The 24,383-nt window shown below is 37.0% G+C and overlaps 4 protein-coding genes across 6 annotated transcripts in view; 3 read left to right on the forward strand and 1 right to left on the reverse strand.

Annotated features, from left to right (window-relative positions):
• Nucleotides 1-24,383, reverse strand: part of prdm6 (PR domain containing 6) — a 100,719-nt gene that overhangs the window by 50,840 nt on the left and 25,496 nt on the right. For both annotated transcript variants that reach the window (XM_051074872.1, XM_018663532.2), the window contains exon 5: nt 22,452-22,579. In XM_051074872.1, the coding sequence (XP_050930829.1) occupies nt 22,452-22,579 (128 nt within the window). The remainder of the gene's footprint in view (nt 1-22,451; nt 22,580-24,383) is intronic.
• Nucleotides 3,822-14,455, forward strand: LOC127143155 (uncharacterized). Its single transcript, XM_051074873.1, is given in 3 exon segments — nt 3,822-3,974; nt 12,543-13,807; nt 13,809-14,455. Coding segments are annotated over 3 exon segments (1,866 nt in total). The 5' UTR covers nt 3,822-3,836; the 3' UTR covers nt 14,272-14,455.
• Nucleotides 3,973-7,626, forward strand: LOC108874929 (uncharacterized). The gene is given in 6 exon segments (XM_051074874.1): nt 3,973-4,537; nt 4,539-4,676; nt 4,678-4,753; nt 4,756-5,004; nt 5,007-5,090; nt 5,093-7,626. Coding segments are annotated over 6 exon segments (1,683 nt in total). The 5' UTR covers nt 3,973-4,003; the 3' UTR covers nt 5,695-7,626.
• On the forward strand, nt 15,943-21,831 carry LOC108874916 (FK506-binding protein 5). 2 transcript variants are annotated; one of them, XM_018663495.2, is made up of 3 exons: nt 15,943-16,036; nt 16,945-17,023; nt 17,573-21,831. In XM_018663495.2, exons 2-3 carry the CDS (start codon nt 16,996-16,998, stop codon nt 20,551-20,553), a joined length of 3,009 nt encoding a protein of 1,002 aa, XP_018519011.1. In that variant the 5' UTR covers nt 15,943-16,036; nt 16,945-16,995; the 3' UTR covers nt 20,554-21,831. The 2 variants fall into 2 exon arrangements, with proteins under 2 accessions (XP_018519011.1, XP_050930823.1); XM_051074866.1 differs by lacking the exon at nt 15,943-16,036 and having other exon boundaries at nt 16,642-17,023.

The following is a 24,383-nucleotide window of genomic DNA, read 5'->3' on the forward strand; positions in this document are numbered from 1 at the left end:
CAGAACTTAAAAAAATGCTTTTGCTCAAAGCTCAAAGCTTTTAAACTCAAGTTAAAACTGAGTTTTATCTCCTTTTGGGAGGGGGTATCTGTGTGTGTGTGTGTGTGTGTGTGTGTGTGTGTGTTTGTGTTTGTGTTTGAGGGGGGAGGGGAAGAGGAGTTGATTGAGTCTGTGAGAAGCTGCCACAGGGAGGTTACAGTCAAGAGAGCCAAGAGCTGTCACAGATGATGAGCTCTGAAAAATATTATCACAGAAAATAATTAGCGTAAAAGCTTTTATTTTAAATTTTTACATCTCGGAAGTGTGAACTGTTACGCCAGCGTGTGCCCTGCGACCTGCGTTGACCCCGCGGTTGCCGGGGTCCCGCGGTCGCCGCTCCCCCGACGGGCGCCGGGTGCGAGGGCCCGTTCAACGCTGCTCGCAGCTTTAATTGTACATTGTCCTTGAGTGGCCAGAAAGGCTCTTCTAAATAAAATGTATTACTATTATTGTGTATTAATTGTAAGTGGGTCAGAGTTCCTTTTGAATATCAAAACCACAACACCTTGTTCTGTTTTATTGTTCACACTTACCATAACTGCCCCAGTATATTGACTCTCTGCCAGGTAACAGACTGGTGTAGCCTGCTTTCTATAAGAGTAACTTCTACAATCTCAGCCTAAAGATTCTTAAGTTATGAGTCTGTCAGTCAACTCAGACAGGTTCATTGTTGTCAAACTGGTAGCGAGCCCTGCCTCCTTAATCTGACAGAAAGGCTGTCACAGGTGAACTGATTTCCAAGCAAGCATGTACTTTCACACATGAGCTTTAAGGAGGAGTGACACCATGGGAATTTGACCTGGTGAGTACAAAGGGCATTAAACAAGTGTATAAAAATACACAGGATTAATGTATTTATTATTGAACTTTTAATAATTGTTAATTGATAATCCTCATTTGTGATGTTCAGACGTGCCTGGTGGACAAGAGATGGACTAGAATCACAGTTTGTAGCTGTTAAAAGTAAGTGGACTACACATTATATGTTAAGACAAAACTGAACCAAAACTACAATTAAAAAAAAATCATAATGTAAAAGTGTGTAAAGGTGACACAGAACAAATGTTAGCTGGCAGTGTACAAAAGATTTCATTTTATTTTGATGTGTTGGCCTGACATCTGGGAATTAAATCCAGATATTTGTATTATAAAGTCCTTGAATGACAGTTTCTGTTAAAGTTTGTGTGAAAGGTTATAGTCCAGATATGTTTACATATAGTATATTTAGTTTTACTGTATTACTTTGAGCAACTGTATAATAATATGACAGATAAAATAAATATATCTCTATACACTTCTTACCTAGTATCTCTTGCTAAGTCATGATAAAAACAGTCTATTAAATGATAATTCGTACCTAGTGAGTCAGGCACAAACAGTAAAACTATAGTTACATTCACCCAGCAACATAGTTGAGTGGTAGCATCACATTTACTGTTCCAGGAAGCAGGTGCAACAAGGTCAACAGCAAGAAAGATCTCAATCAAAAACAGCCTAGACATGCCCATACATGCAAAAAACATGGACAGCCACTCCCACTTTATAAGTTCACACAGACACTGACTGCACACTACCTGCTAAACGCAAAACAGATAAAAAAAAATTTAAGTCAAAAATCTGATGATGTTGTCCCAGCCTTTCAAAGTGAAGTGATGTGGTTACTTAACAAAAAATCCCACAAGTTTTTTTTTTTTTTTTTGTGAATTTACAATTTTAATCTCTGAATTTCTGACTTTATCCTCATGATATTACTTACAATGGCCCTGATACAATGTCATACCCTCCTCTGGTCCAGCCAGGCAACAAATATTTTCATATTAGTAAATTACTTTCATCAAATGTTATTTCTGTCATATTAAATCTAAGTTTAATCAGATTGTTTGCTTTGTAATAATATATAGATATAGAGAGAGGTATATTTGCTCATTTTTGGGAACTAATGTGTCATTATCAATATCAGGTGATTTCATGAACTTAATTGTTCTTGGAGAAAACGTCTTGATTTTATCTGTTTAACCCATTTGTGAGCATTACAATAATATGGAATAAATCTAAGCTTAGTAGAAACAAAGCAATATTTATATGGCTGGAATGGATCCAAAATGTTATTCTGGCTTCTGGGGTTTTATCATTCAATAACAGCTTTGTAACCTAGAAGGGATTAGAAAACAAATTCTGTCTTCCAGTGTCTGAACTTTGGAGATGTGTTTAAATAAGGCACCTTTTTCAGTCTGTAAATGGCCGATCAGCTTGACAGTTATCTATATTTATGCCAAAGTTGCGGTGTGTTCGGTAAAAGTTGTGAGTACTATACTCTTAGCTGATCGTCCAGAGAAATGTGGTCCTTTGAAAGTTTATAGGAAATTGAACTGAAGAAAAGAAAATACTAAGGAATACTCACACTTACAAAGGATTCTCAAATCAAAATACTCAACTAAATATAGTGGGTACTTATCCAATTACAGAGTGGGTCTCAAAGGTCAGACTTCATGCAGCTGTTAATGCTGGAAATTGTCTGCAGCAATGTTTGGGTTATCCAGAATAAATGGCATTGGAAAAAAATATGCTAACTCTCTAAGCACCTTTCTGTGTTTTTGTGTTAACACTGTGCGTTGTTTTTCCTCCAACCCAACAGTCTAAGGCTATATTCGGAGAAGTTTCCACCAAAGTGAAAAAATGGCAGGACCACGAGGTAAGTTTGGTAGGCAAGCATTCAAATGAAAAGCAGCCCAGCAGTAAACACTACAAAGGGCTCGATTTGGGTCTGGGGGTTTTGCCTTTACTTTTGGGGAGTCATCCATCTGCAATGATGATTTTATAGCTTATATCTTATATCAATATCTTTCTTGATGGTGCTTGTGTTTTTCTACAGCATCTGAACTCAGGATTGTGATGTTTGGAAAAAGTCAAAATGAGAAGACAACTCTAACTAACTTCATCATAGGGAAATTAGATACCTCTACTCTAAAAAAAATGTCCATGAAGTCTATTGCCCATGGAGAGTGGAGGAGAATGCCTCTAACAGTAGTGAAAACCCCAGATGTCTTCAGTCTGTCTGTGGATAGAGTGAGACATGAGATAAAGACATGTGTGGCTCGTTGTCCTCCTGGACCAAATGTTCTGCTGCTGTTGGTGAAACCTTCTGATTTCACTGAAGAGAACAGACTTACACTTAAGTTCATCCTGAGTTTGTTTGGTCAAGATGCTTTTAAATATTCAATGGTCATCATAACACACAACAACGAGGGAAAGAATTCAGCAGTGAATCAAATCATCCGAGACTGTGAACAAAGGCAGCACAGATTTAACTTTGATAAAAAAGACTTTCTCACACATGATCTTGAAGCACTGATGAACAAGATGGAGAAGATAGTGAGTGACAACAGGGGAGGACATCTCAACTATACTGAAGGGGCTGATCCTGTGGAAGCACGTGAATGTGCAAAACCAAAACCCTCTCTGAACATAGTGTTGTGTGGAAGATTTGGAGTTGGTAAGTCTTCAGCAGCCACTGCCATTCTGGGAGAAAGAAAGGGTCCATCAGGCAACTCAGCAGTGTGTGTGAAAAATCAGGGAGATGTGTGTGGACGTCAGGTTTCTGTACTGGAGCTTCCTGCCTTGTGTGGAAAATGTCAGGAGGCAGTGATGAGGGAATCATTTGGGTGTCTCAACCTCTGTGATCCTGAGGGTGTCCATGCCTTCATCCTGGTCCTACCTGTGGATCCCTCACTGATGAAGACAAGAAAGAATTAGAGACCATCCAGAAAATCTTCACCTCTCGAATCAATGACTTCACCATGATTCTGTTCACTGTGGAGTCAGATCCTACAGCTCCAGCTGTTGTTAATTTTCTAAAAAGAGACAGAGACATCCAAGAGCTCTGTCAGAGCTGTGGTGGTAGATATTTTGTCTTCAACATCAAGGACAAGCAGCAGGTCCCTGAGTTGTTGGATGTTGTGGAAAAATGAGAGCTGTGGGATGCAGAGGTTTCACAAAGGAAATGGTTGCCAAGCCTCGGATGAATAAGGCTGTAAGATGTGAACCGAGTCAGGAAAAAGCAGTTCTTAAAGAGCAGAGCCCAGACCCTTTCAGGATGGTGCTGGTTGGGAAGACTGGCAGTGGTAAGAGTGCCACTGGAAACACCATTTTGGGGAGGGAATGCTTTCATTCTAAAGTCAGCATAAAGTCAGTAACCAGACTTTGCAAGAAAAAAGAGGGAGAGATTGACGGGAGGCCTGTTGTTGTGGTCGACACCCCCGGTTTGTTTGACACAACTCTGTCCAATGATCAAGTCAAACAGGAGCTTGTAAAATGTGTCAGCATGTTGGCTCCTGGTCCTCATGTGTTCTTACTGGTGCTGCAGATTGGTCGCTTTACACAGCAGGAGAAAGAAACTGTGGATCTGATAAAGAGGTTTTTTGGCAAGAAGTCAGCAGACTTCTCATGGTTATATTCACCAAGAGGAGATGATCTTAAAAATCAAACAGTTGAGAGTTACATTGAAAGAAGACAGTGAGGACTTTGTCAAAAAGCTGATAAATGAATGTGGAGGACGATACCAGGTCTTCAATAACAATGATCAGAAAAATCGCTCTCAAGTCAGCCAGCTGCTGACCAAGGTGGAGTCAATGGTGAGGAAAAAATGGCAGCAGCTACTACACCTCAGAGATGTTCCAAGAGGCTGAGGCAGCCATACAAAAGGAAATGCAGAGGATACTGAGGAGAAGGAAGAGGAGATACAGAGACAGGAGCAGGACCTTAAAAGACAACATAAAGAAAAACTGCGAGAGAAGGAGAAAAAATTGAACAAGAAAGAGCAGAGAGAGTCAAAGCACTTAAAGAAAGGAGGAACAAATCTGCAAAGAGCAGATGAGGAAGAAAAGGGAGGATGAAAAAAGAGCAAAGGAGCAAAGGGAGAAAGAGAAAGGCAGGAGGAAAGTCAGCGACAGCAGTGGGAACAAAAAAATTGGATTTGGAGAAGGAAATCAAGTTTCAACCAGAAAAAAAACCAACTGCTGGCCAAAAGCTGATACACAACAGAGAAGAAATACAAAAGAACGAGAAGCTTGGGAGAATGAACAAAAAGAATGGTGGGATAAACGACGTCAAGAAGATCAACAGAGAAAAGAGGAGGAGCAAGCACGACTGAAAAAGCTCCAAGAAGAATATGAGCAGGAAAGAAGAGAATACGAACACAGAAGACAAGAAGAAGATCGACTCAGAAAAGAACAGGAGGAAAAAGAATGGAAAGAATTACAAGAAAACTTTCAGAATAAAGTGGAGGATATGAAGAAGAACAATGAAGAGGAGGCCAGAAAACAAGCTGAAGAGTTCAATGAGTTCAGACAAAAATATACCACGGACTTTGCTGCTCTGGTGGAAAAGCATGAAAAGGAAATGGAGGAGATGAAGCAAAAGCAACAACAAAACAAAGACTTTATGATTAAACGCCTGTGCATGAACAACGCATATCAGAGAGACTTTAATAGACTGAAGAAAAAACAAGAAGAAGAAATGTATGACCTTATGCACAAACCTTTCACACAAAACAAAGACATTGATGAACTGAACAAAGTACATGAAGAAGAGATAAATGACTGGATACAGGATCATGTGAAGAAATCCACAGAAGACAAGGCTTGTTGCATTTTATGAGATGGTTTCTCACAACAGCAGCAAGGTTTTAACTGCAAGACTTTGGTAGTTTTTGGTTTTGTATTGACACAAATTGTGCCAGAGTGTATAGTTTTGGCATACTGGTTATGTGTACATACAGGCTTTTATCAAGTATATTATATTTCTTTGCTAATAATTTTGTTAAATAAATAATAAATAAATAGCTAGAGTAGAAATAATGACATAGAGCTGTTTCGGTCCTACTGAAAAGGCAACTGTGTAAGTCTCTATGAACATTTAAATCCCTGTAAGCACCCGATCAATCTCAAAACATTTTCTTGCAAATGCAAATGAACTTCCCTTGTGTAAGTATATAAAGCAAACTGCACTATACTAGTCTGTATAGAGATTTTTTTGTTGTTGTTCAATTCAAATACAACGTGAAGAAAGAACCAGCTGCTCCTGATGATGACTGATGATTGAATTTCATCCAACAGAAGATGTTAAAACAGATTATGACTAAGCAATATTTACCATAATCAGCAGTTATGAACTCTTCCAGATATTTCATTGTTAAGGAACATGACATTAAAATAGGTTTAGTTTCACTTTCTTGCAAAAATCAAAATAAGCATTATTACTACTATTAGTTATTATTAGTTGTACAAGAAGATCCTTTACTCTCTGTATGTTGCAACTGTGGATCAAACTTGTTACACCACATTCACACTTTCAGAAATACTCTGACCCAAATGACTGGCCATAACAAATTGGCTCAATCACTCAAGTCTTTACACCAGTCCATTTCTCATATATCCAACATGTTTACTATGAAAATGTACTGTGGTGGAGTATATTAACAGTAGCTAATTAATGTTAAATGTTAACATTTAGTATGTTACAGCTGTTACATATGTGTTAGAACATCAATATCAAACCACTGTCATCTCATTTTCAGGCTGTGGATTAGGCTAGTTTAAATAACGTTGAATAATTTAGCAGCTACCACTAAAAACTGTAGTATTTCTGTCTTTGCCTTGTAGATATTATTAATTTCTGTTACTTGCAAATGTTGAAAGCTAAAAGTCACAAGCTTCGATATGGGATACAAAAGGACATGGATTTCATAAATGGATCTGATACTGGATTGAGATTTAATAAAATTCCAAACCTCAAACTACATACTTATTTACCACAATATGTAACTGCTTCCTGCTGTGCTTTCGGTCCTCTTAACTAACCTTTCTAGGAAAGCAATTGTGATCACACGCATCTATTGTACTTGTCCTTGACAATGGGAGGTCTTCAGATTTGTGCAAATACCTCTGTTCCTATCTCTCAAACAGAAACATGCCAAATCCAAAATTCTTATTTGACTGATGTTTTAAAATTGCATAAATACTTTTATTGTAAGTTTGCATGATTTTCTATAAGCTGCAGAGCCACCTGTTACAACTTTCCCAACCCTGACTACCATAAATCATTTATCACTTCTGTGAATTATCAATCATGTTTACTGGCAGCTATGCTTATTCTATTTTCTGCTTGTTGTGCCGCGTCCTGTCAATAATGGACTCTTTCTTTGTTGCCATACTTATGTTGAGCCCTGCCCCTTCAACTGCTAATAAAAAGACTGACTTGGGTAAGTTAATGTCACTATTAAACTGGCACTTTGATGAAAAATAAGGCAAAGAATTTCACCTGGTGAATAGACAGACACAAAATAAATGCAACAAATGTCTAAAAATATATAGATGTTTAATACTACTACTAAATACCACTTTTAAATCTAGTAATGACAGATGACAGTTTATTGAATATCCGCTGTTCTGGTGATAAAATGGGCCAGATGGACCAGTACATCATGGACCAGTATATCATTTGGGTATATGATTTTTAATGTACTTTACAGTTTTTGTATTGAGATGCATTACATTAAACATGCTAAATTAAAGTTATTTTAATCTTTGAGTGCTGGTTATTATACATCCAATATCCCAACAGATAACAATGAATGTCAACGTTGTTGTCAATGTTGTTGGTGATGTTAGGGAATCAACAAAGTCATTAAGATTAATTCCCCAGGACAATGTTTCTGAACACGGTGTTTAGTTATTTGTCTCTGCATTTTATTATTTTAATTTTGCCTTGTTCTCTAAAACTAACAGACACCAACCAACAGCTTCTCCATTTGAATCTCTCTCCCACAAGGTGACGCCAAAGTAACATTATGGCAGCATCAGAATTCGGTTAGCATGGCAAGACTTCCTATCATAGATATGATCAGAGGCCAAGCATGAAAACTGAAATGAGGTCAGCCAGACAAAGAGAGAAAGAGAGAGGGAGAGTTTAAGATGATTACAGGATTAGATAATGGTGTTCTTGACACAGACTTGTTCACAGCCTTTTCACTTAAAGTTGGTCAAACTTAGTTATACATTTATGATACTTAACATGCCTTAAAATTGGAGTGAGAAGCATGACTTCTGATGTACCAAAGTTATTTTTACAGCCAGAAAAGCAACTATTGGATAACTTCAAGAATATCTAGTCATGATAATTCAGAATTGGAGACAGTGAGATATCACCTGTATATAACTGAATTTTATGATCTTTTGTTCTCAAATTCATGAAACTTTGTTTCATTTTATGATATCAGTATATTGTTACAGCTTCGACAAGTGGTTCAATGGCAAGAGCAATAACGAAGACAGAGGATGACCTTCATTTGTTCCCCTAATTGCTTAAATGAATGTTTGTGTTTCAAAATCCAGGCTCTTCTATCAACAGATATCATTATTATCCAGGTGTACCCAACCTGGTGTGGCCAAAAAGCTCTGAGACTGTGCCTCTATCAAGCTAAAACCATACCTAAGTTCATTATATTCAAATATTAAATATACTACTGATATATAAATGTCACCTTTGCAACTGTGTAACTGTGTAAAATGCATGCACATGATTCAACATTTTTTGCTATTTCAATGCTATTCAATGCTATTTCAATGCCATTCAGATTTTTATCTCTGTTGTTTAATCTAGAAGTGTATTTTCTCATTCTTGTATGCAAATAAACATGCTGTGTTGTTTGGAGTCTGCGTCTCCACCCCAAAATCATCATCATTTTTTCATGTTTAATGAAGGTTGACTTTTAGGTGCCAGCACCCTCTGGCATGATAATGTGTAGTTTATCATCAGGCATCAATAATGACAAGAGATGCATGTGGGTGGGAAAATATATTTATTCTTAAGGGAATCATATATATATATATATAGTATATAATTTGATTCCCTTAAGAATTATTTAGAAAAGTAAAAATAGTCAATACCAGATGCTCATACTCAGCATAGCATTAATAATCAGTCTTGTTAGTCCAGTATAACCTGCAGGAGTTTCTGAAGGGTGCTGTAACATGTTATGTTGCCGCAGAAGAAATACATTAATGATGTTTGAATGATGAGTTCTTGGCATCACCTGATCTCTTTACTGTAGACGTTAACCCGGGAGAAAATCTGTCAAACAGCCAATTATGTCTGTCCCAGATGATGAGCTCAAAAAGAGAGAAAAAAAAAACTGAGAAATATCAACTGTTAGAGAAATGGAGTGAGAGTGAGAGAGCAATCAACTCACTATGGTACAGTAGTAAATTACAGCTGATTAGTGTCCACTGAGGTGCATTTAAACAGTGTTGCTTGCTGTAATCATTCACCTGTTTCTATGTACATCTGGGTGTGAGAGTGTAGTTTTAAGATAGACTTGACAAAAGTGTGAATCTATCCTTTAGACCATAACCCAACACAGTGTCCCTGAACTTGAAAAGATTATTAACTTTCTGCAAAGGAGCAGCCTGATGTAGGTAAGACTATACAACTACATTTATCTCATCATCAGAAAGTCAAGTCAGTAACTCAGTCAACCATGACCGTCCACTGCCGGCATTTACAACAATTAAACTGAGCCCTGCCCACCAACTGACAAAAAGGTAGTCTCAGGTGAGCTGATTTCAGTTTGGATCTTCACCTGGATTAAAGATCTCTGAAGAAGAACATCACAGTCAGTTTCTCCTGGTGAGTACACTTAACAGAAAGAAAATGTAATAAATAAAAAACTTGAGTAGAATGTATGTTTTTTATGTGTGTTTGTTAGTATTAAGAATGTATAAACTGGTTATGGATAATCTTCAAATGCATATCAATTGTTCAGACCTGGTGTTCAGACGGACCAGAATGTCTTATCTATCTGATTATATTATTATAAGAGTCAGTATGCTAAACTATAAATTCATGGCATATATACTACGTTCAAACTAATATTATATATAATATTATATTAGACCCATCAGTCTACGATTTTATTTTGATATGTGAAATTTTGGTCTAAATTCTAAATGAAATCCAAATCCAATCCAACAGTAGAATACTGACTTAAAATTATTCAAACCTTTATTGCATACAAAAAGAGTATTCCCTATCCTACTGAAATATATTATGTATAAGGCATTATATTTATTGCATTTATCAATATACATTTTGTATTTTTATAAGTAAATACATTCAATTTAAGGTTTAACTTTGTGAATTAAAAAGGTTACAACTACAAAATGTTATATATTGTAATACTGAAATTATTGTTTTCCTTGGTTATTTTTGTCTACCAAAACACTTAAATCTTTCTTTGACATTATGAGGTGTAAAATATACAATAGGATGCTAGTTTATTATATGTATTTAGTCTGTTTATTAGTCCATTTATACCAATGCAGTTTAACAGCGACACAAACTACAGCCTCTACAATGACCATAAGGCTAAATCTCTTATTACTTATTAGGTTTAACTTTAAACTAAAAGGAGTTTTAGTAAACTTCTTACATGGGACCTCTTGCCGAGACATGAAAACAACAATCCATTCAAATACCTATCTTTTTTGCCTCTGTATGTAATCTAATTAGTGCTGTGTGCAAACCTGTCTGGGCGTAAGACAGTTGAATAAATTAATGAATAGAATTACCAATCAACGCAGCTGAGTGGCTGCAAAACATGCATTCAGAGAGATAATTTCCCATGCTGCTATTCTAATATCACAGGATTGTTGGCCAGCTTTGCCTACTATTAATACATTTATATCAGGGTTTTCCCTACCATCATGGGTTGTTTGTGGTCTAATTATGTGACTTAATCAGCCTTAAAAGTGTTCAGTTTGTCCAGTTTAACCTGTAGGAGTTACCGAAGGTTGGTCCAATGTGTTTTGCTGCCACACAAGTAAGAAGTTAATGACAAGTGAATGATGAGCTTTTGGTGTCATCTGACCTCACTTGCAAAAATAAACCAGGAAGAAAATCTGTCAAACAACCAAGAATTGCACCTGTCACAGATGATGAACTCAGAAAGACTGAAGCCTGAAAAACTTGAACTGTTAAAGAAAATAATTATGCGAGAAAAACAAGAGTGAGGGACAAATCAAGTCACTACAGTAACTCAGATGACTACTGTTCAATTAGAAAGTGAACTGTCAACAGATGCTTAAAATATTTGGTAAACTGCAAGAAATACCAGGAAAGAAAACTGTAAACATAACTAAAAACTATGTAGTACAATCATAAACAGGAATTTCTATGTAATATTTAGCTTTATTTTTTTTAACTCAACAGACATCAACATCCCACGAAATTCTGATCAGTTACAGTTATGGCAGCATCAGCAAAAGCAGCACCCGGTGAGTTCACTACAATTTAGCCCAACACAAAATAAGATTCTTAAAACAGAATGCATTTGTAACTGGCACTGTTAAGGGGATCCTGACAATGTGCTCATTATTGCTTTCATTGTTTTACAGCCTATGAACTCAGGATTGTGTTGTTTGGAAAGAGTCAGAAGAAAAAGACAGCACTAAGTAACTTCATCACAAAGAAAAGAAATTTTCCTGTGAAAACTTTCACACAAAGCACAGTCACCCAGGGAGAGTGGAGAAGAAAACCACTAAGAGTCGTAAGAACCTCCGGCGTTTTCAGTCAGCCAGTTGAAAAAGTAAGACATGAGATGAAAAAGTGTGTGGCTCTTTGCCCACCTGGACTAAATGTCCTCCTGCTTTTAGTGAAGCCCTCAGATTTCAGTGAGGAGGACAGACAAACACTGAAATTCATTTTGAGCTTTTTTGGTGGCAAAGCTTGTAAGTACTCAGTGGTCATCCTGACACATAACGACGATGGAGAGAATTCAACAGTAGATCGAATCATTCAAGACTGTGGACACAGGAAGCACAAAATGAACTTTGATAAAAACCTTTCAGAATCTGATCTTCAAGCACTGATGGAAACAATGGAGAAAATAGTGAGTGACAACAGGGGAGGGCATCTGAACTATACTGAAGAAGCTGATCCTGTGGAAGCAATTGAATGTGCAAAACCTCCTCTGAACTTGGTACTGTGGGAGATTTGGAGTCATTAAGACTTCAACAGCCAACGCCATTCTAGAAGAGAGAAGGTTTGGTCCACCTGCCAACTCAGCAGTGTGTGTTAAACATCAGGGAGAGGTGTGTGGACGTCAGGTTTCCGTGGTAGAGCTGCCTGTCTTGTATGGAAAGCCTCGGGAGACAGTGATAAGGGAATCATTCAAATGCATTACCCTCAGTGAGCCTGAGGGCATCCATGCCTTCATCCTGGTCCTACCTGTGGGTCCCCTCACTGATGAAGACAAGAAAGAGTTAGAGACCATCCAGAACACATTCAGCTCTCAAGTCAATCACTTCACCATGATTCTGTTCACTGTGGAGTCAAATCCTAAGGCTCCAATTGTAATTAATTATTTAAATACTGACAGAGACATCCAGGAGCTCTGTCAGAGCTGTGGTGGTAGATATTTTGTCTTCAACATCAAGGACAAACAGCAGGTCCCTGAGTTGTTGGATGTTGTGGAAAAGATGAGAGCTGTGGGATCCAGAGGCTTCACAAAGGAAATTGTTGCCAAGCCTCGGATGAATAAGGCTGTAAGATGTAAATCCAGTCTGGACACAACAGTTCCTAAAGAACAGAACCCAGACCGTCTCAGGATGGTGCTGGTTGGGAAGACTGGCAGTGGTAAGAGTGCCACTGGAAACACCATTTTGGGGAAAGAATACTTTCATTCTAAACTCAGCATAAAGTCAGTGACCAGACTTTGCAAGAAAGAAGAGGGAGAGATCGATGGGAGGCCAGTTGTTGTGGTCGACACCCCCGGCTTGTTTGACACCACTCTGTCCAATGATCAAGTCAAACAGGAGCTTGTAAAATGTGTCAGTATGTTGGCTCCTGGTCCTCATGTGTTCTTACTGGTGCTGCAGATTGGTCGCTTTACGCAGGAGGAAAAAGAAACTGTGGATCTGATCAAGAAGTTTTTTGGTAAGAAGTCAGCAGACTTTCTCATGGTTATATTCACCAGAGGAGATGATCTTAAAAATCAAACAGTTGAGAGTTACATTGAAGAAGACAGTGAGGACTTTGTCAAAAAACTGACAAATGAATGTGGAGGACGATACCAGGTCTTCAATAACAATGATCAGAACAATCGCTCTCAAGTCAGCCAGCTGCTGACCAAGGTGGAATCAATGGTGAGGAAAAATGGTGGTAGCTACTACACCTCAGAGATGTTCCAAGAGGCTGAGGCAGCCATACAAAAGGAAATGCAGAGGATACTGAAGGGGAAGGAAGAGGAGATACAGAGACACAAGAGGGACCTTAAAAGACAACATAAAGAAAAAATGCAAGAGACTAAGCAAAAACTTGAAAAAGAAAGAGCAGAGAGAGACAGAACGCTTAAAGAGAAGGAGGAACGAATCCTCAAAGAGCAAATGAGGAAGAAAAGGGAGGATGAAGAGAGAGCAGAGCAGCAAAGGGAGAAGAAAAGGCAAGAGGAAATTCAGCGACAGCAGTGGGAACAAAGAAAATTAGATTTGGAGAAGGAAATGAAATCTCAATCTTTCCGCCAAACTGCCTACAGAGTGCTGATGCAGAACAGAGAACGAATACAAAGTGAACGAGAAGCTTGGGAGAAAGAACGAAAAGAATGGTGGGATAAACAACTTCAAGAAGAACAACAAAGACAAGAAGACGAGCAAAAACAACTGAAAAAGCTCAGAGAAGAATATGAGCAGGAAAAAAAAGAGTATGAGCGCAGAAGAAGAGGATCAAATCAGAAAAGAACAGGAGGAAAAAGAATGGCAAGAATTACAACAAAACTTTGAGAAGAAAGTGGAAGACATGAAGAAGAAAAATGAAGAGGAGGCCAGAAAACAAGCTGAAGAGTTCAGTGACTTCAGACAAAAATATACAACTGAATTTGCAGCTCTGATGAAAAAGCATGACAAGGAAATGGAGGAGATGAAGCAGAAGCAACAAGAAGACAAGGACTTCATGTTGAAACATCTGCTTATGAACAAAGCGTATCAGCGAGACTTCGACATACTGAGGAAAGAACAAGAACAAGAAATGAGTGAGCTTCAACAGAGACTTTCTATAGAAGACGCAGAAAATCTGAATGAGGAAGTCAAGGAACTACAGAGAAAACACAACAAAGAAGTTGATGACTGGATACAACAACATGTGGCAAATGCCACACAACAAAGGGCCTGCAATATTTTATGAGACTTATTTTATCATGTTTTTTCTCTACTCCAAAAATGAATGTTTATTATTCTCAGTTTAAAAAATAAATGTGGGGAACAATAATAAGTATAATAACAGTCAGTCTGGGGAAGACTGATTCAGTTGTGTTCATTATTGCATAAGTATTTGTTGAGTTTGATTTTATTTCTATTTTACTCATTTGTTCTGAGCTTTTATTTTATTTTTTATTTTTAAGGATTGATTTTACCTATATACTTGTTTAATTTGTCATGTGCTTTATGAATGAGTGGTTCTAGTAGATTAATTTTTTTCCTGTCTTTGTTTAAATGAGCTCACTAAAAAAAATTCTAATCAGTTACGTTAATATGGCAATGAAGTATGTCTTCAATCTTAAATATTTCTCTTACCTGATGAATCTGGAGATGTATTCTTTTGTTCTTGTTTATGACAATAAACTACACTAGTTTTAAACTGAGCAAGGGTGAGTTCGGAATGATGATGGATTTTTTTCATTTGAAGCCTTTTCTTGAGGCGTTTTTGAGTCCAGCTTAGGTAGTAAATTAATTTAATGAAATTTGTTGGGTAAAATATTTGTATATTTGTATGTATCAGTTTTCATCATCATAATCTTTTTTTATATATATCTTTGTTATCAGTGGCTAATGTTAACATAGACTAATGAAGACAGTTTGGCTCAGCTGGCTGGCAGAAAAGCTAGAATATTAGCATCTCAGTAATCCTACTCTTGTCCTCAGTTTTTCTCCTGTAAAATACAGCAGCACTAAAACATAACTTAAGTGTCATATTTTTAGGTCGTCATGTACAAGACAGATAAACAGATTTTTTTTATTTGCTTTTATGCATATATAGAATAGTAATTATTAATTAATAATTCACTACTTAATGATCAAATTAAGTGCAGCATTAATAATCATTTCCAAAATGGAAAGGGCAGAAAAGTCTGCACACTATTTCATCTGCATCTTGTTTTGCTTCTTGACATAAACCTGTGGCACACATCTGGTAAACAGTCATCAACTACTTAGCTCCATGGCAGACACCGAATCTTTTGACTGAATATAATCTTTTGTGCACATTATTATAACCCATTTGATGTGATGTAGACATCATCATCCTGCAAAAAAAACATAATAATAATTCAACATATCCCCCAGTCTTGATTTCAACTCTCATCATCATGCAACAGTCATCACAAAGTTAACTTAATACTTAACTAGTCTTGGGTGAGAGGCAAGATGTCAGACTTAAAAGTCAATAAGCGAAACAGAAGGTTTATCAGATTTCTCTGACAGCTCTTTGCTCCTCATGTGACAAGAAAATCAATCGGGTTTCCAATCATAAAGAATGATCCATTTCTCTTATTACTGTTCTGGGGAGTGAGGAGGGACTCCTGAGAGGTTTAGGTGGAGATACATGAAACCATCCTTCATACTACCTTAAAAGCCTTCTTGGAAATCTTGGAAATATTTTATCAAAACCACAATGACCTGACCACTCAGATTTAAGCAAAAAAGACACTGCAGTTGACCCCTAGGATTATACCTGCTTCTGCAATCAGACCAAACAACAAACAGTTAAGTAATCGGTCAGTCAACCATTTTTGTTTCCCTGCCACAGCTACAACAACAGAACCCTGCCTGTTCAGAGCCCCACCCTCTATCATTAAAGAGGTTATGTAACATGAGCTAATTTCAGTTTCTGCTTTCATTTAGCTTTCATTTATGAGCCCTGCTGAAGACTGATGCAGTAAGAAATTTACTTGGTGAGTACACTATTTATGACTTTAAAAATGACTATGAGTTTAAATTGATTAAAAGTGTTTATTTACAGCTCTGAGGTGTGTATCAATTGTTAAGGCCAGGTAAAGAATAAATATAAATCTACTTCATTGGATAGTATATTTAATGCATGAAGTATCATATTGGAGTTATGCCTAATCGAAGCAACCTATGTTGCATTGTGCAGTCTGGCTTTTAACAGTCAAATTCCTACAATAATTTTATATTATAAATATTATATATATTATATATAAAATAAATTAATTAAGCATAACCATATGACATAGAAACTGTGGCTTAAAGCATGATTAAGTAATATTTGTAAAATTTATTACGAAATTTAAGTCCAAATGTAATAGCAATAATAAAAGATTGCTCTTTGAAATTGTCAAAAATGTTAAAGAACAGCTGTATCAGCCGGTGAAAAGTAACCATTGATAAATACTGGATTTTATATTTAATTCTAACTACTTTGGTGTCAAGACACAAACGGTTGTTGATTTTTATGAATTAAGCTGTTATCACTTATACAGCTCATACATATTGTAATAATCATAATGTTGACTTTATAAATAATATAAATGAGCTTTGTAAATTTTTCTTTTTAAAAAAATTAATTATTGGCTTATGTGGTATCTAGCCATTAACTGAAAATAATTAAATGGAAACTGTTGACAGTGGATTCCCCAGAGTACCCTTTTGAAAAAGAGAGAGGAGAGAGATGTTACATTTTAGAACACCACAAGCAGCACAAACCTATTCACACACACACCCTATTCAGCTCTATTGTGTTTGGGTGGAAGTGGAAATTTAAAATATGCCAAACATAGACAAACAAAATCAGAGTCAAATGCCATGACAATTTCTAACTTGACTTTCCCACACCCAACAGGCACCAACAGCCTGTTCAACTGAACTTGATTAGCTACCGCAAAGTGACACAATGGCAGCATCAGCAACTGCACAATCTGGTAAGTCTGGTGGGACTTTCAAAGATTCAAACTGTAAACTGTTCATTTTGACATGGGCAGAGGAAATCTGTTCCTAAAGCATATTCCTGCATTATTTTTTGTATAACAGACATAGATGGGACAATGACACTATGCTGGTTGGATCTGTGGAAATTTGTTCACAGTTGGAGGAGCTCAGGATTATCATCATAATGAATACTGAGTAACTTAATCACTGGGAAGAGAGTGCAGTAAATATCCCTAACAATAGTGAAAACCACTGTTAGTGAAGCCTTCTGATTTCACTGAAAAGGACAGACAAAAATAAACTTCACCTGGAGTTTCATTTGTAAAGAGTGAGGAGGAAAAGAATATGGCAGAGGACATAAAGATTCATAACTGTAGCCAAATTAACGTTGGTTAAAATTTTAACCCAGAATCAGAATTTCAGGTGAAACCAACCGGTTAATAACTTACTGTTTGAATTACTGACATAAATGGAAAGATGATAAAAATGCACTCTAGAGTCACTGTGGAAATTTAAAATGCCTTTCTGTTGTTGTTTTACAGCATTTCAGCTCAGGATTGTGATGTTTGGAAAGAATGAAAATGAAAAGACAATACTAAGCAACTTAATCACAGGTAAAATATCTCAGCAATCTACAGCTGCTCGAGGAGAGCTGTCAAAGCACTTTACAGTGACTAATGGACAGTGGAAGAGAATTCCTATAACAGTTGTGAAAACCTCAGATGTCCTCAGTCTGTCCGCGGAAGCAGTGAGAGATGAGATGAAGATGTGTGTGAGTCTTTGTCGTCCTGGACCAAATGTTCTGCTGCTGTTAGTGAATCCCTCTGATTTCACTGAGCAGGAAAGACAAAAACTGATGATCATCATGAGGTTATTTGGTCAAAATGCCTTTAAGCACTCAATAGTCATCTTGAAACACAGCGAGGATGGAAAAAATTCTGCGGTGGATCAACTCATCCAAGACTGCAGACAAAGGCAGCATAGAATTAACTTTGATAAAAAAAATCTTTTAGAACCTGATCTCCAAGAACTCATAAAAAAGATGGAGCAGATAGTTAGTGACAACTGGAGAGGATATCTCAACTACACTGAAGGGGCTTATCTTATGATGACATCTGAACCTTCCAAACCCCCTCTGAACTTAGTGTTGTGTGGGCGATTTGGAGATGGGAAAACTTCAACAGCCAATGCCCTTCTAGGAGAGAGAAAGTTTAGTCGACTTGCCAACTCATCAGTGTGTGTTAGAAATCGGCAAAAGGTGTGTGGACGTTGGGTTTCTGTGGTGGAGCTGCCTTCCTTGTATGGAAAAACACAGAAGGCAGTGATAAAGGAAGCACACAGGTGTATCTCCCTCTGTGATCCTGAGGGCGTCCATGCCTTCATCCTGGTCCTACCTGTGGGTCCCCTCACTGATGAAGACAAGGGAGAGTTTGAGACCATCCAGAACACATTCAGCTCTCAAGTCAATGACTTCACCGTGATTCTGTTCACTGTGGAGTCAGATCCTACAGCTCCAGCTGTTATTAATCTTTTAAAAAGGGACAAAAACATCCAGCAGCTTTGCCAGAGCTGTCGTGGTCAATATGTTGTCTTCAACATGAAGAACAAGCAGCAGGTCTCTGAGGTGTTGCAAAGTGTGGAGAAGATGAGTGCTGGAGGATCTAGACACTTCACAAAGGACATGTTAACTGGGGCTAAGATGGATATTACAAGACTTCAAGCTGAAGTACAGAATGTGAAACAGAGCAGTGTGATTAAAGATGAAGATGGGAAGCACCATATCCCTGAGATGCTGGACACTGTGGAGAAAATGAGAGATAAAGGGTCCAGATCCTTCACAAATGACACATTTGCCAAAGCTCAGATGAATGAGGTTGTCGAGCCAAACAACATTGATTCAAGACATAAAGCTGAACTGCAAAATGTGAAACAGGAGATTAATATCGGGGGTGATGATGAAAGTCAGAGCAGAGCGCCTCTCAGGATGGTGCTGATTGGGAAGACTGGCTGTGGCAAGAGTGCAACTGGCAACACCATTTTAGGTAAAGAACATTTTAGATCTAAAGTCAGCCTGAAATCAGTGACCAAGGACTGCCAAAAAGCAGCTGGAGAGATTAATGGCAGGCCTGTTGTTGTGGTCGACACTCCTGGCTTGTTTGACACCACTCTGTCCAATGATGAAGTTCAACAGGAGCTTGTGAAATGTGTCAACATGTTGGCTCCTGGTCCTCATGCGTTCTTACTGGTTCTACAAATCGGTCGCTTTACAAAGGAGGAGAAAGACTCTGTAAAACTGATCAAGAAGTTTTTTGGTAAGGATTCAAGTGATTTTATAGTTATCGTATTCACAGGAGGGGACAATTTGCAGGATGAATCATTTGAGGATTACATAAATGACAGTGATGATGTCAAGAAGCTCATTCATGACTGTGGAGGCAGATACCAAGTATTCAACAATCAGATTCAGGAAAACTGTGCACAAGTTATTGAACTATTGAGCACAGTTGAGACAATGGTGAAGAAAAACGGTGGTGATAACTACACAAATGAATTGCTCCAAGAGGCTGAGACAGCCATACAAAATGAGGTAAAGAGGATTTTAAAGGAAAAAGATGAAGAGATGCAGAGGCAGATGAAAGAACTTGAAAGAAAATATGAGGAACAAATGGAAGAAATGAAAAGAAAAATGTTACAACAGGAAGCGGAGATTGAGGAGGAGAGAAAACAGAGAGCCAAACAACTTGAGGAAAAAGAAGAAAACATCAGAAAGGAGCGTGAGCAAAGAAAAAAAGAAGAGGAAAAGAGAAAAGAACAAGAAAGGGAACGACAAGAGCGTGATACAAATAAACAAAAGGAGTGGGAACAAAAATGTAAAGCTTTGGAGCAAAAATTAAAAGCTGAATCACAGATCATGGAAAATACTGCCAGAGCGCTGGAGTCGAGTAAGGAAGAGATGAGAAAACAACGAGAAGCTTGGGAGGAGGAACAGAAAGCCTGGCGGAACAGACGTTATCTTGAAGATGAACAGAGAAAAAAGGAGGAACAAGAAAAAATCAAAAAACTCCAAGACGAGTATGAGAGGGCAATGGAAGAAGACAAAAATAGAAGAATAAAAGAGGATCAGATCAGAAAAACCATGGATGAAATGCAGCGAAAACAGTTAAAAGCAGAACATACCAAAGAAATTGAGAATATTAGGAAGAAATATGAATCAGAAGCCAGAGAGAAAGCTGAAGAATTCAATGACTTCAAAAAGAAATACAAAAATGACTTTGCTGGTATGATGAAAATAGAGAAACAACAAAAACAAATAGACTTGGTAACTGAACAGTTGATGAAAAATGAAAAATACAAGAAAGAATTTGATAAACTGAAGCAAAAGCAAGACCAGGAAATGAAAGAGCTGCAAGATCTGAACAAAGCAACTGATGATTTGAAGACAAAACATGAGGAAGAAATTGATAGCTGGAGAGAGGAATGCATGAAAGTAGCAGCAGAAAAATGGGACTGTTGCATTTTATAAGATGCAAAACAGCAGAGGTTTCAACTATGACACATCAGTTTTTTGTATCAAAGACTAAAATCAATAAATAGCGTGTTTTTATGATGCATAAAGTGTAACGTACTCATGGTTTTTATATACTTCCAATTTAAATTCTATTTAACCAATGTTCAAAGTTCAGCTAATAAGAAAATACAATGAGTGAACTATAACATACAGTGTACATTCTTGAGTAAACTCAAATGTGATAGTTTCTTTGGCAATTTTTATTCAAGATGAAAAGAAACCAGTAAAGGATCAAGAGTCACAAGTCAGTTACTCTGTAAATTTTGACTGTCCACTGTTGACACATACAACAGTTAAACAATGACTGAGCAAAGCCCTGCTCACTAACTGAAATCAGGTGAGCTGATTTCAGTCCACATCTTTACTTTGATTAATGAACTCTAAAGAAGAAGGTTGCAGTCACAGTTTCACCGAGTGAGTACACTTTACAGAAAGTAAATGTGACTGTAGAATATTTGTATGTTTGTTTCTAAGTAGAATGTAGAAACTGGTTACTGATAATCCAGTTGTTCAGGCTTTTGTAAGTATGTTTGTGTTCACATGTATATAACCTCTGAATAATTTTGTGCCCATCACCACTGGCAGTTATAGTTTAAACTACATCATAATGTCTTTTATTTGCTTGAGTGGGTTATGTGTAGAGTTTAGTGTATTAATAAAGAAAGGCTAAGGAGGGCCACAACAGCTCAAACTTCTCAATTATAATACAAACAATTTTTGTATTAGGGACCTTCAGAAAGTAGAAAAAAACAACTGTAGCAAGTATAAATGTAAAACTATATACATATATAAGTAAAGCTTTTATCATTGAAACAAATATATAATCACCATGAACAGTTTAATCTTGTCATAATGTTACTTATTTAACTTTACTTAAATTGATCTACATTAATCAAATACAAAACACATAATTCAAATGAAAATTCAGCATCATAAATTTCAGTATTCCTTATATAATTTTAGTTTATCTGTGTTTTTACTTCTTTTACATTTTGTTTTATGATTTCTGGGGAAGATATGTTTGTGATTATTATATTGCAAATGATTAACAATGTACTTGTCAGCTTTATTTTTTTTATTTATTTTTTTTCATATGGCAAGATTCCTTTTAGACATTTAATTGATTGTTGCCCTTTTTCCATGCCACATGGCTAATGTAAGACAACTGAAAAGAACTTTCTACTGTGAGCATGGTAGCATGTGTGCATTTAATAAACTTCTTTAAGTTTAAAATTCAGTTGTGGTTACCATGTAGGCTTTGTGGTGTATTTGCATTATATCTGTGATTTGGAAAGTGTTCTGATTACAAGAGTTTAATTTTTTAATTATGGCTCAAAACATGTTTTATGATTTCCCCGGGACCTTGACCTTTAACCTCTAAACACCAAATTCTGATAAGTTCATCTTTAAGTCCAAAAGAACACTGGCACCAAATGTGAAGAAATTCCTTCAAGGTATTCTTGAAGTATTGCATAATCCCTCCGATCATGGCAAAATCATCACTGCCTGAGTTTTATGCAGAATGCATAGGAAAATGGAAAAGCAGCTTTACACACTTTTCCATCACTACTGACTTGTAGTCTGGAAAGACAGAGGACACTTACCTGAACCTATTAAGCATAAACACCATACCATGTTGGTTGAATATCAAGTCACTGATTCAAAAATATCCTTGCGTGCTCACCTCAACACCTGCTGTTTATCCTTCAGGTCAAACATTTTTAAATCAATGGTATTGTTCGTACATTGTTGACATATGTTGACAATTATCAATAGTACATGTATTTTTTTACACTGCTAAAAAAAAGGACAAATTTTCCACCAAATATTGGCAAAATCAGACTTGTTCTTACCTGTACTGTACAACCATCATGTTCTGCTCTCCACAGTGTCTGGCACAGCGGATGTACCTCATCCAGCTGGATTTACTGGGATCATTACCATCGATAAAGTGCTGTAACGTCCCCTCTGCATCGTAGATCTGGAACACATAAATATACAGGGTCAGAGTTTAAGATAGTACATACACTGAAGTGCTCTGCTTAGTGTGAGTACTGTAATGACCTCTATGTCCTGTGTATGTGTGAAACATGGGTTAGAGTTTCAGGAATAAGACATACAGTGATAGTATTTCTGAGTTTTCATCAACACCAGACAGTAAACAGAGAACAGATGCAATTACGTCTTGTGAGTCTAATTCTGTAACAATTATTTGCATCAACAATGAATCAGCAGTTTATTAAATTTGATGATGAAGACAATTTATAATTTATCGCAACATATTTAAATTCCCTGTGTTGTCCAGTCAACAAGTCAAAACTCAAAGATATTGCAGTAACACTCACAACATCTGGGAAGGTCAAGCAATTCTTTCAACCAATTTATCAATTAATCAACCAGTCGTTTCAGCCCCTCTTGTTACAACAGACAAATTTACAGTTTAAAAAAACATTAGGTCTCAACCAAAGACATTTTAACAAAAGCACAATCAAATATCTGCCCATCAACCGTTCTGACTCCATGGTTCAATCTCCACCTGTAGTAAACCATTATTTTACAGTGATTAGACCATTACACTTAAGTTACCTTGAGATTAAACTCTGTCAGAAACAAGACGAACAAGGAGTCCTGCAACAGATGGTCTAGCTCCCACACAGCCCTGATCTCAACATCATGGAGTCAGTCTGGGATTACATGAAGAGACAAAAAACACTGAGACAACCTGAACCTACAGAAAAACTGCAACAACCACCAACCTGCCTCAGTGTACTGACGAGGTCTAATTTAAAGACAAAGGGTGGTCACTGCAAATACTGACCTCATCTAGGTTTGTATGTTTACACTTTGTACAACTTTAATCCATTTAAAAATATATATATGATTTATTATAATTATTGAACGTTTCCTTACTTTACTTCTAGAGCTTTAAACTTATTGACAGTGCTTGTGTAACGGCACCATCCATAAAGAGTTTATATCTGATTATAAACAATTTCAACAACATTTTTAATTCAAACACTCACTGATCATTTACAGCAGTTAAAACGGTTATTAACAGTAATTAGTAGTTATTAGTGTTTCCAGGTAGTATGACAGGAATGGCTGCTAATCTTTAACTGCTAACTTTAGTTTGATAACAACGGCTATTTAGACAGAGGCTAAATAATAACTCCCTATTACAGCCAAAAATCACCACCGTAGTTAATACCATCTTATTACACACATCATGAAAGAGCCACTGACTTCCATTAGAAACAAATTCAACTGCAACACATTCAGTTATACGGTGCTAACGTTAAGCTAATGGTTAGCTAAAAATGACTTTAGCCCGGGTAGTTTTTCTGTAGTTTAAAATAACCGAGATACATGTAATGCACGGTTATAAGAGAAGAGGACAAGACAGTATCTCCTTTAGCGTTGTATTGTATTATTTTGACCTCTTTTACAGATTACTAACCCGTAAAAACAGGATAGCTAAGGCGGGTAACAACCAGCTAGCTAACCTGTTCTCAAACGCCCGTTTAACTCGGGGAGAAGCCGCCACTTTGCGGTAAATACTTTAACGATTACTGTTCTAAAACTGAGCAGTGTGAACAAGCCACATATAATTTAGCATTTAATTAGTTACAGTATTATAATCAATATCGAGTTGGAGGTTTAATAAATCAAGTTAACTTTCACTCAAACTGCACCGTGTGAGGCGGCGACTGAACAATTCACTCACTTCATATCACTCCGCGTCTTCACGAATCACGACATTACAGATACAGGGAATGTGCGCGTTA

Source organism: Lates calcarifer, linkage group LG13, assembly GCF_001640805.2.
Source record: "Lates calcarifer isolate ASB-BC8 linkage group LG13, TLL_Latcal_v3, whole genome shotgun sequence".
Lineage (NCBI taxonomy): Eukaryota > Metazoa > Chordata > Actinopteri > Centropomidae > Lates > Lates calcarifer.